General features: G+C 51.7%; 4 protein-coding genes across 4 annotated transcripts; 1 reads left to right on the plus strand and 3 right to left on the minus strand.

Annotated features, from left to right (window-relative positions):
* The first annotated feature begins 1,590 nt into the window (after positions 1–1,590).
* Positions 1,591–2,731, plus strand: GUITHDRAFT_162582 (hypothetical protein). The gene is made up of 5 exons (XM_005834720.1): positions 1,591–1,768; positions 2,138–2,323; positions 2,380–2,458; positions 2,512–2,572; positions 2,617–2,731. The coding sequence occupies exons 1-5, from the start codon at positions 1,610–1,612 to the stop codon at positions 2,687–2,689; spliced, it is 558 nt and encodes a 185-aa protein (XP_005834777.1). The 5' UTR covers positions 1,591–1,609; the 3' UTR covers positions 2,690–2,731.
* A 227-nt stretch (positions 2,732–2,958) lies between these two features.
* GUITHDRAFT_137181 (hypothetical protein) lies at positions 2,959–4,320 on the minus strand (the record flags this gene model as incomplete). Its single annotated transcript, XM_005834721.1, has 7 exons — positions 2,959–3,013; positions 3,072–3,130; positions 3,178–3,255; positions 3,307–3,418; positions 3,466–3,561; positions 3,608–3,777; positions 4,318–4,320. The coding sequence occupies 7 exons, from the start codon at positions 4,318–4,320 to the stop codon at positions 2,959–2,961; spliced, it is 573 nt and encodes a 190-aa protein (XP_005834778.1).
* A 910-nt stretch (positions 4,321–5,230) lies between these two features.
* Positions 5,231–8,413, minus strand: GUITHDRAFT_106353 (hypothetical protein; the record flags this gene model as incomplete). Its single annotated transcript, XM_005834722.1, has 18 exons — positions 5,231–5,332; positions 5,603–5,680; positions 6,126–6,158; positions 6,212–6,466; positions 6,571–6,784; positions 6,832–6,875; positions 6,929–6,998; positions 7,046–7,110; positions 7,165–7,233; positions 7,284–7,342; positions 7,398–7,482; positions 7,534–7,582; positions 7,632–7,688; positions 7,736–7,797; positions 7,854–7,930; positions 8,080–8,209; positions 8,269–8,322; positions 8,378–8,413. 18 exons carry the CDS (start codon positions 8,411–8,413, stop codon positions 5,231–5,233), a joined length of 1,539 nt encoding a protein of 512 aa, XP_005834779.1.
* A 1,120-nt stretch (positions 8,414–9,533) lies between these two features.
* Positions 9,534–10,758, minus strand: GUITHDRAFT_151968 (hypothetical protein). The gene is made up of 10 exons (XM_005834723.1): positions 10,705–10,758; positions 10,558–10,656; positions 10,434–10,509; positions 10,307–10,368; positions 10,190–10,259; positions 10,071–10,135; positions 9,957–10,021; positions 9,822–9,902; positions 9,703–9,762; positions 9,534–9,650 (listed from the first exon to the last, which is right to left on the minus strand). Exons 2-10 carry the CDS (start codon positions 10,579–10,581, stop codon positions 9,578–9,580), a joined length of 576 nt encoding a protein of 191 aa, XP_005834780.1. The 5' UTR covers positions 10,582–10,656; positions 10,705–10,758; the 3' UTR covers positions 9,534–9,577.
* Between the last annotated feature and the right edge of the window lie 158 nt (positions 10,759–10,916).

The raw sequence follows: 10,916 nt of genomic DNA on the forward strand, positions 1-10,916 counted from the left end.
GAGAGAGGGCGAGACAGAGCGAGAGAGAGGGAGGGAGGGAGGGAGGGAGGGAGGGAGGGAGATCAGAAGGAGCCAAGGTACATAGGTAGCAGATTTTGGATGGAACGACAAGTTTAAGAAGCCGACAGTAGGGGCAAGGGCTGCCTAGGAACAAGAGAAGAAAAAGATGCGTACCTTGCATTTTGTGAGATTGCACTAGAACAAACTACAGCGAAGAATGTCCAAAACGGGCACATCAAATTTTGCTCACTTCTGTCATGAATATACAATCTGATGGCATGCAGTCAAAGAATAGTTTCAACCCGATACCATCACCGCCGAGAAGGGGTGAATCTCGTGTGTAGTTGGAAAGGTCGGAGGTGCAACAGCGGGTTAAAAGCGTAGCGACTGGTTCTGCTCAGAATCTCTCATCGGAAGTTCTCATGGTTGTGCTCCTGATATTTCTGTCTGCAGGTCGACGACCATGGCGAAGACATGGCACAAGCTCGCTCTCTGCGCACTAGTTCTGGTCGTTCTTGTAGCCAGTGCACACGGAGGAGAAGCAAAGGGCAAGGCTGGCCTCTTCGGAAGATACTTCGGGCACACGAAAGGGCCCGCTAAAAGTTCGAGCGAGGAACAGCACAAGCATGGCGACCTGCCTCCTCCTCCTCCTCCTTCCCTCCTCGCGTTCGGTGTCACGGGTATTCTCCTCTTTCTCATCGCGCCAATCTTCCTTTCCTTGGACTTTAGCTCCACGCAGATCAAATCTGGTCGCATCTAGGCCGCCGCCGTCAGCTCATGGTACAACTTGTGCCGTGATGGTCTTCCTCGTTTCTAAAAGATTGAAGTAAATGGTGAATGCATTGCTAACGGAGGCTATTCAATTAGTTATCGCATCAGTGGTACGGTGAGCTTCAGAGGCCGGGCTTGAACTTCGAAAATTTCAAGTTTCTCGTCCCGGCGCCTGAGTCGGCCAGAGCCACGGTTCAACTTGGCAACGCCGATGATTCGGAAGCCGCGCGATGATCTGCCGGCGGGGCTACGGGCCGCAGCCTCAGGTTCCGACCCTGCGAACAGTATACGGGCCGGGCCGAGCGGCCCGGCGATGCCCGGCACTGCCGCAGTGCCGCTGATCGGACTGGCACCGTCGGCTCCGAGCCGCCGAGTCGAGTGCTCAGTGACGGGCCCACTGGGCCTACTCGGACTGGTACCCCCGCGGCCGGGCCTTCCAAGTCCGCCGGTGCGTACAGTGATATCCCGGATCGATTCGCCGCCGTGAAATCATCGAGTCGAAGCCGCTGTGACTCAGTGAAGCTGCGGCACTCTGGGCCCCGGCCCGGGTCACCGGGTCCGATTCAGTGCGGAGTCCGATCGAGCCTCGTCCCCGCTTTGGCCCAAATCGTCCTACCCCACACTTGGCACCAAAAACATACCCCAACCCACTCTTTGAGGTTTCTCCTCTTTGCTCAATTTTTCGTTATAGATGTCCACACCCCACAATAAACAAATTTTGTCTGGTATATCCGTGGTGGGTAATATTACCCCACCCCCAATTAAAAATCATCTACCCTACCTGATCTCGAAATTGTTTTGCACCCCCACCTCCTCTACAGGACGCGGCTGTTCGGGCATGGTGGGGGAGCGACAGCGATGGCTCGTCATTGCAGCGGCGGCAGCGTTTCTAGCCCTCATGGCGATCTCTATGCTAGCGGGGAACAGACGAAATGTGGGGAACAAGCGCATGCTTGCTCAGAAGAAAGCTCGATTTCAGTCTCTTGGACCCAATGAGGTACAGACTTGCATGAAACAGTGCTGTAATGCGGCTACTTCTGCGGAGTGTGCAAAGAATGGACTATCCTGCTTTGTCGCAATCACATTAGTTTTTCTTGTCGTGTCCTCTTGTGTTCGCTTGCTCTCTGTGAATTTGCGCAAAGCAAAGGTGTTCTTGTATTTGTTCGTATTTGTTCGTGTCTTCTATCATGATCGTACATTTCAGTCTGATGATCCAGTTATTGTCTGCGAATGCTGCCAAATGGATGATGATTTCATGTTGATCGATACTTTCAAACCATTTCATGGTCGAAGTACTGTACCTTTTTTCATCGCGTGGAGCGAAAGTTATTCCGCAAAATTGGTAACTGACATTGTTCCCGAGCAGAAGTTTGGAGTTTATGCTTCGGAGGTCAAGAACACTGATCCGACGAGCAGAGGATTCGACTTCTACACCTATGCCAACACCGATCCTAATGGAGAGGATGCTGAGGCTCATGCCACCAAGTTTGACGCTCGAGCATATCGCTCTTTCGAATATTTGTTGAAACGTGCCGACAGGCTGCAGAAGCAGGTGAGGAGAGGGAGAGAGAGGGAACGGAAAGTGAGGTGATTCGTGGGATACAACAGATCGATGAGCTCAAGGCAGACCTGGGCACCAAGGAGCTTGAGGTCAACCTCTCTCCTCGTGGCCCCCCGGGACCTATCGGTGATCTGACATGAGCCTTCAACCCTTCGCCTCCTCTGACTGCACTTTCGTAGGACCTGAAGGTCCAGTGGGACCAGTTGGACCTCCAGGCCCTCGGGGACCTGTTGGCCCTCAGTACGTTGCTTCTTCTTTGATCCTTCATTGCTAACCTTTGGTAGGGGCCCAAGCGGAGCGCCGGGAGATCAAGGAGTACAGGGATCGATTGGACCGACTGGCGACAACTATGCCTAAAACTTAGCTGTGTGAATTCGTGGATTAAAACTAGAAAGATGACAGCGAGGTCGAACGACCCTAGACTGAGATCTCCATTCGTAGTAGCCTGCCCAGGATGTCTTGGGAACTAAATAACCAAGAACATCGTTGAGTTGTTACCATCCCCAGGGTCTAGTTTACATGGAACCAAATAACGTATGTGCCAGGTTGTGACTTACATCGCCCATGTTCCGTGCTAGTTTTCAAGAGACTTTTCGGATTGTAATTGATAAACAAAATTGTTCTTATTAGTTTGACTTGACCTTCTTCTTGCCAGCATCAGCGCTGACCTGTGGTCTGAATCTGCACCAACCGTCAGGATTACAAGCAACAAAAGACTCTGCAAGGATATATCTCTCACAGGAAAAGAGGCAAGAAGCCAAGACCCGCAGCCATAGCAATGAACAAGAGCCATTCAGTCTGCAGGCTTGTCAACACTGCGAACAAGAAAACGTTGCTGCAAGTACAATGTGCGGGGCAGAGAGCTTGTTGTCTTCCTTGTGAGAAAGGACAGGGATCAATCCCAGATCGTTGGAATAACCCACCTGCAAGAGCACTCAGATTCCCAGCACCCTCCCTCGTATGCCTTCCATCACCTGCACATCAGCGGCATCCTGCGTTGCCTTGTAGGTGACCTTGGCAGGGGTGCTGGACTTGTAGCCGAAGGAGTGGGCCTTCAACACAACGATGTGGGTGACGTTTCCTCCTCTGCCACACCCGTCACGATCCGCTGTCGTCTAACATAGCATGCTTACGCTGGGATCTGAGGCCAGCTCCCCGACACCATCCCTGACACGACGGAATACTCCTCAGCCGACCAGTCGTCCTCCAGGGTGACATCGTATGCAGGGCTATATGGTCTCATCAGTGGAACAAGCGGAAGGGGTGTAGGCAGACCCGGATCCGATGTTGAAGAGGCGATACTGGAAAGGAATGTCCTTGCCAGCAAAGGGTCGGCTTACAAGCACAGACTTCTGGATGAGAAGGTGCGGTTGCGGCTGCTTCTCAGCATATCCGACGGCTATGCAGGAAATCAAGACGATGATACCACAACTGAAAAGCTTCTCCTGCACGACCAGTCAACTCGAAACTGCTGAAACTTGGGGCAACTCGAAGCAGGAGTCTCTTTAGCAACGCTTCATGACACAGAACAAGCACAAGAGGGATTTGTGAACTTCTAGTGATATCAAATATTCATAGACACACATGACATTATTCGAGATCACAGATATCTTCCTGGCTTGAAGAATCTACTGAAAGCCACCAACAGGCAAGCACAGCATTCACAACATTTCTGATCCAAAAAATCGTGCTACCATTGCACTTATTGATGAGAACCAGTCTCTCCTGACTTCCGTTTCCATGCACAAAGTTGTATCCACAATACACGCGAGAGTGCCTAACTCATCATCCCAACCCTTCCCACATCCTCTGTTGGTTCCCAACCGTTCCCTTCCTCTTCCATCACCCTCCACTGACAAGAACCACTTCTTCTCCTTCACTTGTCACTATGGTAAGCCCTCTCAGTCATCATGCTGCTCTGTCCTCCCTCCCCTCCTCCTCCCTCTCCCCGCCTCCACTCCCATCCTACCCCATCTCAATCTCACCATGATGACGACCGGCGCCTCGTGCGGCCTCCGGGCTTGGTAGGGGGTGGGTGATGGATGAATGCACTTGGTAGGGTAATCACCCTACCCTTCATCTTTCAATGATTGTTTGTTCAAAAGTACCGGTACATTTCAAAACTTGCAGTACATTGCACCCCATGCAAGACATGGGTGGGGTACCTCAACAAAAATCACAGGACATAGCCCTGTGAAACTTTTTACGTTCGTGCCGGGACTCACTCACTACCTGGCAGGCTGGGCGCCAGCTTGAATCATGATCGGACGTCACGGTGACTCGTACACCACTGAGGCTAACGGTAGACCGGCGGAGGCCTGGACAGCCTGAGCGCCATGACTTTCTCCCTGCTCGATGAGTACAATCTTCCCTTCGCATGACGTGTGCATTATGTGCGGCTGCACGCCCAACTTGTTTGAAGCAGCTCCGTAACGAGAGCAGGACCGTGGTGGGCCACGGTGCAGCAGCGCGGGCAGCGAGCTGGGCCGGATCTCCGTCTGTTCTGCCTTCACCCCCTGGACCTCGCGATGGAGTCGGAGGGCTTGCTGGAAGGATCATCGGATTGAGCCGCATGCAAGTTGTGCGTGCGGCACTGTGACGATTCCTGCCAGTGAGATGCCGGAAGACACAGTCTTCTACTACATGGATCAGAACAACAATCATCGGCAGTGATCTTCGGAAAGAACTTGAGCTGCCGGAGCTCAGCGTCTCTGCAGTGAAAGACTCAGATGATGAACTCATGTCGTACTATAACTATCCGATCTTTTAACTTCTCCGTATCTTCTCTGCCGTCGGTACTGAGTGCGGCGTCTCAATGTCCTCCGACTCAGTTGAAAAAATGCATCATCATATGGCATGCGGCAGTATCGGAGCCTCTCGGATGTTGAACTAGGCGAGTCAGTTGGGCTTGTTCCACTGAGTGATACAGTTGACGTGATCGACGTAGAAGACCCTTCCTTCCTCGTCGAACCTCTGCTCCCATCCCTCCGGCAGCGAGTCCTGTTGTTCAACCTCATTGATGCTCCTGCTCCTCCTCTTGCTCCTCCAACCTCCACGCTTCCTCTACCTTCTTAACCCCCCCCCCCCCCCCCCCCTCTTCCTCATCATCATCACAACCGATATGAACACTGCTCCCATGTTAGACCTATTCAATTCCACCCTGCTTCTAATCAGACACAGTGTTGCTTGTTCGCGTCATTCCCTACTCTCCTCTCATCTACCAATGTCTCCCTACATCTCTTTTCCTCTCCCTTCACTCGCTTTCGTCACCTGTCTCGGCTGCACTTCAAGCTTACACTCGATGGAGCAAACAGCTTGCCCGCTCTGAATGATCTCGTACTGCCCGTACTACCAGGAGGGTCAGGAACCAGTCACGGCACAGCAAAGAGGATGGACGAGAAAGAGGGGGAGGGCAGACAGGAACCTTTCCGCAGCCGGGGACACTGCAGACGGGCTCGTGCGGAAGGGGATCCCGCTGCTGCAGCCGAGTTTTCTTGGGGGGAGGTGCACGGGAACCGGGGAGGAGACTCATCTGCACGAGTTGATGAGGGAAGGGAGGCCGGTGAGAGGCCGGAACCTGAGGAAGCGAAAGGTGCGGAACAGAGAGAAATCGATGCCACTGGGTGAAACGTCAAGGAATGGAAGAGAAGGGAGAGGGAGTAGAGGAGGGGGAATGGGGTAAGGCAAGGAGTATGGGGAGGGCAGAGGGAGTGAGAGGAGAGGAACTCTGTATGAAGACAAGGAGGCAAGACAAAGCAGGGAGAAAGACGAGGAAGATGGGAAAGGAATATACCGAGGAGTCGCTGTTTTCACGGTGCGCATGATTCTAATGTGCATCGTCAACAACAAGTTTGATTGAAGAAGATCAATCAGGACAACCTCAGGAAGGCTCGTGCTGCTCCCGGCCATCAACCTGTCCCTCTTCTCGTCTCCGTCGCTCATCGTTAGCTTCACATCCTCGTCGCCATTCTCATGAGGCTGGTTCTTGCGTACAGCAGGAGAGGAAACGAATTGAGGGGGCAGCGTCCGATCCCTTGGTTTCTCAACCTCCACCTTGACAGCTTCGTCGGGCCCAGCTAGCAAGATCTGCGGAGCTCGATCGCCGTTAACAGAAGCCTGATGGAGGCCAACACCCTAGAGACAAGCTCAGCAGGAGCGAGTACGAGAGGGGAGGGAGGGAGGGAGGGAGGGAGGGAGGGAGGGAGGGAGGGAGGGAGGGGAGGGAGGGAGGGTCTTACGTTCGCTTCTCCTCCTTTGTTCCCATTCTCTTGAGGAGACTCGGTCAGTTTGTCGCCCATCAAGTTGTCGGCGCTGACATTGGCGTCCGATACTCCTTCGACTTTGATAATCTCGTTCAGAGCAGGGGCGACCGCGTCCTTCCTCTCCGTCTGCTCCTTCTCGCCCTCCGCCGTCTCGGGGCTCGGCGGGTGAACTTCGGGGATGTCTTCAATCCTGCCACAGCCTCAGTCGCTCCTCCTGGTCCTTTCAGCCTGCCAAACCTGCCGTGCAGCTTGCCCTCCTTAATAGCAGTTATCTTGTTCGTCTTGAAAGTTTCCCGTCACATTCAGGCACACCGGATGGTCCAGTCTAGCTCACCCTCTCAGTCACCATCTCCTCGTAAATCCGAACTTGCTCGACGGAGAGGCCGTGCCATTCATCCATCCAGCTGTTAACGTCGTCACCTCCCCCACGGGTAGAGCCCGACTCTCTCACCAGAACATGGACCTGTTTGCGTTCAGGAAGATTGACCGTTCGTACGAGTGCATGAACTCTTCGATCTGGGGCACACAGAGTGAGAATGCACGGTCATCAAAAGTTGAAGGATCCCTGACCTTGTGCTGGAAGGGCCAGTAGTCGAACTCGCAGGTCACCAGCTTGTAAGCGCACATGACAGGTTCACTCTAATCCGAGCCAAGGGGATCAGGGAGCATCGGCAAGATAGCAATCAGACCGACGACTGCCAGTTCCCGACGAGGGGCCCGCGGCCTGTTCGCACGGACTTGAAAGTTCCTGCAGGAACAAGCTCGTCAAGCATCTCTACCACCCTGAGATCGGTCGAGCTCACTTGGATCCGTGTTATCCTTGTCGTACATCTTCTTCTTCTTGTGGTGGTCGTCCTTCTCCGAGATGTCCACGTACACTATTTCTCTCTTTCGTCGCAGCAAGTCAACAAGCTCGTTGTTGAGGGCCAGTCTGCTCACCTGCTTCAACTTCTTGTCGTCCAACTTGTGGATGTTGAAGCTATCCCCCCTGGGTGAAGCGAATCACCGGAATGCGCTCACAACTCCGTCAGGCTCACCTGTCTTGTGCATGAATCGTCTCAACCCGCATCAAGAACTTGTGGAATAGAGGGAGCCTGCGCAGTTGTCAGCTCCCGGTCATTCGCAAGACTTGAAGGAAAACCTCAACTCCGTCACGACGTGCGGATAGCAGTTGTGGGCAGTCTCAACAAGAGTCATTCCAGACTTTACAGGATGTAAGTTCAGCTGTGAAAGGAACCATGCTTGCTGTCAGGAATCACCTTGGGGGCAATCGCTCGAAGCCATCCCGGAAATCTTCTCTCAATGTGATAGTGTTTCTTAGTGTAGATTCCAGGACCTGAAATGCGGAGGAGGCGCCAAAGGTGAAGATGGAGAAGAGGGAGAGACAGGCAGAGATAAGTGGAGAAGGTGAGAGGGAGGGAGGAGGGTGTTGGGAAGAGAGAAGGAGTCAGGGCAGATCAATACACAGCGTTGAAGATCCTTCACCCATAGTCGGATGGACGCATTGTGTATTTTCCAAGATTTCCACTCCTGATCGCAGAGTCTCAGCAAAGAACAAGTCGCACATCCGCATGGTGTCATCACCAGCTCCGTTGGGTTGCTCAGCCTCCATAGACTGGCAGAAGTTGCGCAGGGAAATCAGAATCCCTCCTCCCCCACCCCTCCGAACCTCACCTGAGTCTTGGCGGTCATGTAAATCTGTGCTATCTTGTACTCTTCGACGGTGACCTGATAGAGAGAGGACGAGTCAGTCGTTGCTTCGTCTCTGCATGTCACATCATACCGGCATGACGATCCTGTACTCCTTGAGAATCACCATACTGTGAAGCTACCAGCGATCGACCAAGAACCCCGGCAACGGTGGTGCGTGAAACCAGCACCGCAGAGCTCTCAGGGGAGCATCCTCGTGTGAAATCGAGTTCTTGATTTGACGAAAGCATGGAAAAACCGCAGGTCAATCCCAGCAAGAAGGTATTACAATGCAAATGATTCATCGCAACGAAAGGGAATCTTCGAATCGTCCACGGTATCTTCTCATTTCCGTCTGTTCATTCTATACCCTCCTTCACAAGATGATTCCTCCTGACGGTGTTGCCCACCATATTCTCCCCTTCCCTTCCCAGGTGTATCCTTTGCGAACATCGCTCCTCAAACACTCTGTCCTACCCTTCCCATACAATCCTCCGAAACATTTCCAGTCAATCTTCCTGTTCCGTCTCCCTGATTCTTGCCTCCTCTCTCTCCTTCTCCTCCCTCCTCTCCTACTCGTCTCATCTCCATGCCGCCCTCTCCCTCCCTCCCTCCCTCCCTCCTCTCCCTCCCTCCCTCCCTCCCTCCTCCTCGTCCTTGTCTCCCCTCCATGAAGGGTTGCTGTGCAGGCATTTCGCCTTCCTATCACGCACGAACATTTGACTAAAACTAAAACTGTTTTTGGGCCCTAGCAGAATATCCCTGCTTCTAGTGCCATGGCGAGGCAAGGACATACAGGGCAAGAGAGAAGGAATGAGAGGGTCATGAATGATGTCAAATGCCAAGCTTGAACACTGTCCTGGAGGAGAACAGGTTGCAATGATGCAGAGGGGACAGATGACTAGGTGAACTTCTCAGGACGAAGGAGAGAGGTATCCTCTACATCAAATGTTATAGCGGCGAATGCTTCGGGCGATATGGCGATTGCGAACAGATTTCTCGTAGTCACCGATGTACAGCGATCCTTCGACCGAGTTGAATGGCCTTTGCACGAGACAGGTGCTACGACATTTGAAACAAAGTTCAAAGGATGCATCAGGAGGTGGAAGGACAGTTGTAGGTAAAATATGCTGTGCAGTGAGAAATGCAAAGAAATAATGACAAGAGTAGCGCGAAATGACTTGAGACAAGCCGCCATCGTCACTCTCCGTTACCTCATGGTGATTCTTCCGATCTGCAAAAGCAAGGGTACGAGTAAAGTTGTGGTGTATAAGATTCTTGAAGATAGTAGGCCCTACGTAGAATCTTTTCCTTTGAACTTGGGCTTTCCAAGAGTAATCGGAATGTAGTTGTGCTTGATCATGTGCCTACAAGAAATGGTTAAAATAAATGATGTAACTTACCTTGATGTTCACTTACTGAATCTGTCGGCGCATCGTCATGATAAACAGGGCGAAGAAATAGCAAACGAGAATCGGCCTGTCATGAACAGAATCAACAAGGAAAGGTGTGCACCAGAGCTGTCAAAGCTGTCTCACCAAAAAACAGGAATGTTGAACACAGAGAAAAAGGTCATGAAGAACGCAATCACAATCCCGCGCGTCACCCCATACCAAAACCTTGTTCACGCCAGTTAGAATGAGGGGTTTGTCCATAAGCATGTGCTCTCTCACTTGAACTCAGGCAGCTTCCTAACAAAAGGTTTGAATTCATCAGCTTCGTTGGTGGGTAGGACAGACTGTGGGTCAAACAGTCAGATGTTGTCACTAGAATTAAGACAGACTCACTCCATCTGCAGATGGATCAGACGCCGGCGATAAAAAGCCGATGCCAAGATTCAGGATGTAGATTCCTTTCCAAACCTCATTAGAAAAACTTCATATTCGACAAGTGAGAAAGTAAGCACCTAATCCGTAAGTGACAATATACCATCCATTTATAAGAAATATTCTGATGCAGTAAATGATAAATAGGACCTGCAAACCAGACTTCAAGAAAGGTTCCAACCATGTTTCCCACTCACCGCTGTCCCTATCCATCTTGCACCAGTATGAGGGGCAGTGGAATCCTTGAGCGTGGTAAAACCTTCAAGACACATTCTCAACGACATCGAATTGGGTGCTAGCCTGAGAAATTAGCTCGTTACTCACGCATGTACAGCTGGTGCATCTGCTTCTGGAGTGGCGAGCTCTCCTCGAGGCCTCCATCATCACTGAAGTCATGAGGCTGGTGGACATGTCAGATCGTCATGCTCCACATCACTAGGGTTCATACTCCTCCTGTGGCAGGGAACGACATCTTGTACCAATCAAAGGACTAATCCTTCACGAGGAGCTCCGATCTTACTATTGAGGAAAGAACACGAACCCAAGACTGAAAGGATCAAATCAATAACAGTCTAAAGATCACCTGACAAGGGACCTGTAACACTGCTTGCAGGCTTATTGTTCTTGATGCATATGCCCTTGACAACCTGCTCGACCTCTGAGTACCCAGTTTCATAAGTTCATCTTTCCAAAATAGCAGACATGTTGTGAAACCGAAGAAATCGGTAGATCAAATTTCTTCTTGTGGCTTCAAAATATTCACGCATCGAGAACGAACGATGATGATTGGGATCACATAAGCACTCT

Source organism: Guillardia theta (assembly GCF_000315625.1).
Source record: "Guillardia theta CCMP2712 unplaced genomic scaffold GUITHscaffold_24, whole genome shotgun sequence".
Classification (NCBI taxonomy): domain Eukaryota; class Cryptophyceae; order Pyrenomonadales; family Geminigeraceae; genus Guillardia; species Guillardia theta.

Bases quoted from the DNA above. Each gene is read 5' to 3' on its own strand.
- GUITHDRAFT_162582 (XM_005834720.1), top strand. From the start codon at position 1,610: ATGGTGGGGGAGCGACAGCGATGGCTCGTCATTGCAGCGGCGGCAGCG. The intron at 2,459-2,511 runs GTGATCTGACAT...GCACTTTCGTAG, and splicing joins TGGCCCCCCGGGACCTATCG to GACCTGAAGGTCCAGTGGGA. The intron at 2,573-2,616 runs GTACGTTGCTTC...AACCTTTGGTAG, and splicing joins CGGGGACCTGTTGGCCCTCA to GGGCCCAAGCGGAGCGCCGG.
- GUITHDRAFT_151968 (XM_005834723.1), bottom strand. From the start codon at position 10,581: ATGTCGTTCCCTGCCACAGGAGGA. The intron at 10,369-10,433 runs GTGAGTAACGAG...TGTGTCTTGAAG, and splicing joins GATGCACCAGCTGTACATGC to GTTTTACCACGCTCAAGGAT. The intron at 10,260-10,306 runs GTGAGTGGGAAA...TCTGGTTTGCAG, and splicing joins CAAGATGGATAGGGACAGCG to GTCCTATTTATCATTTACTG.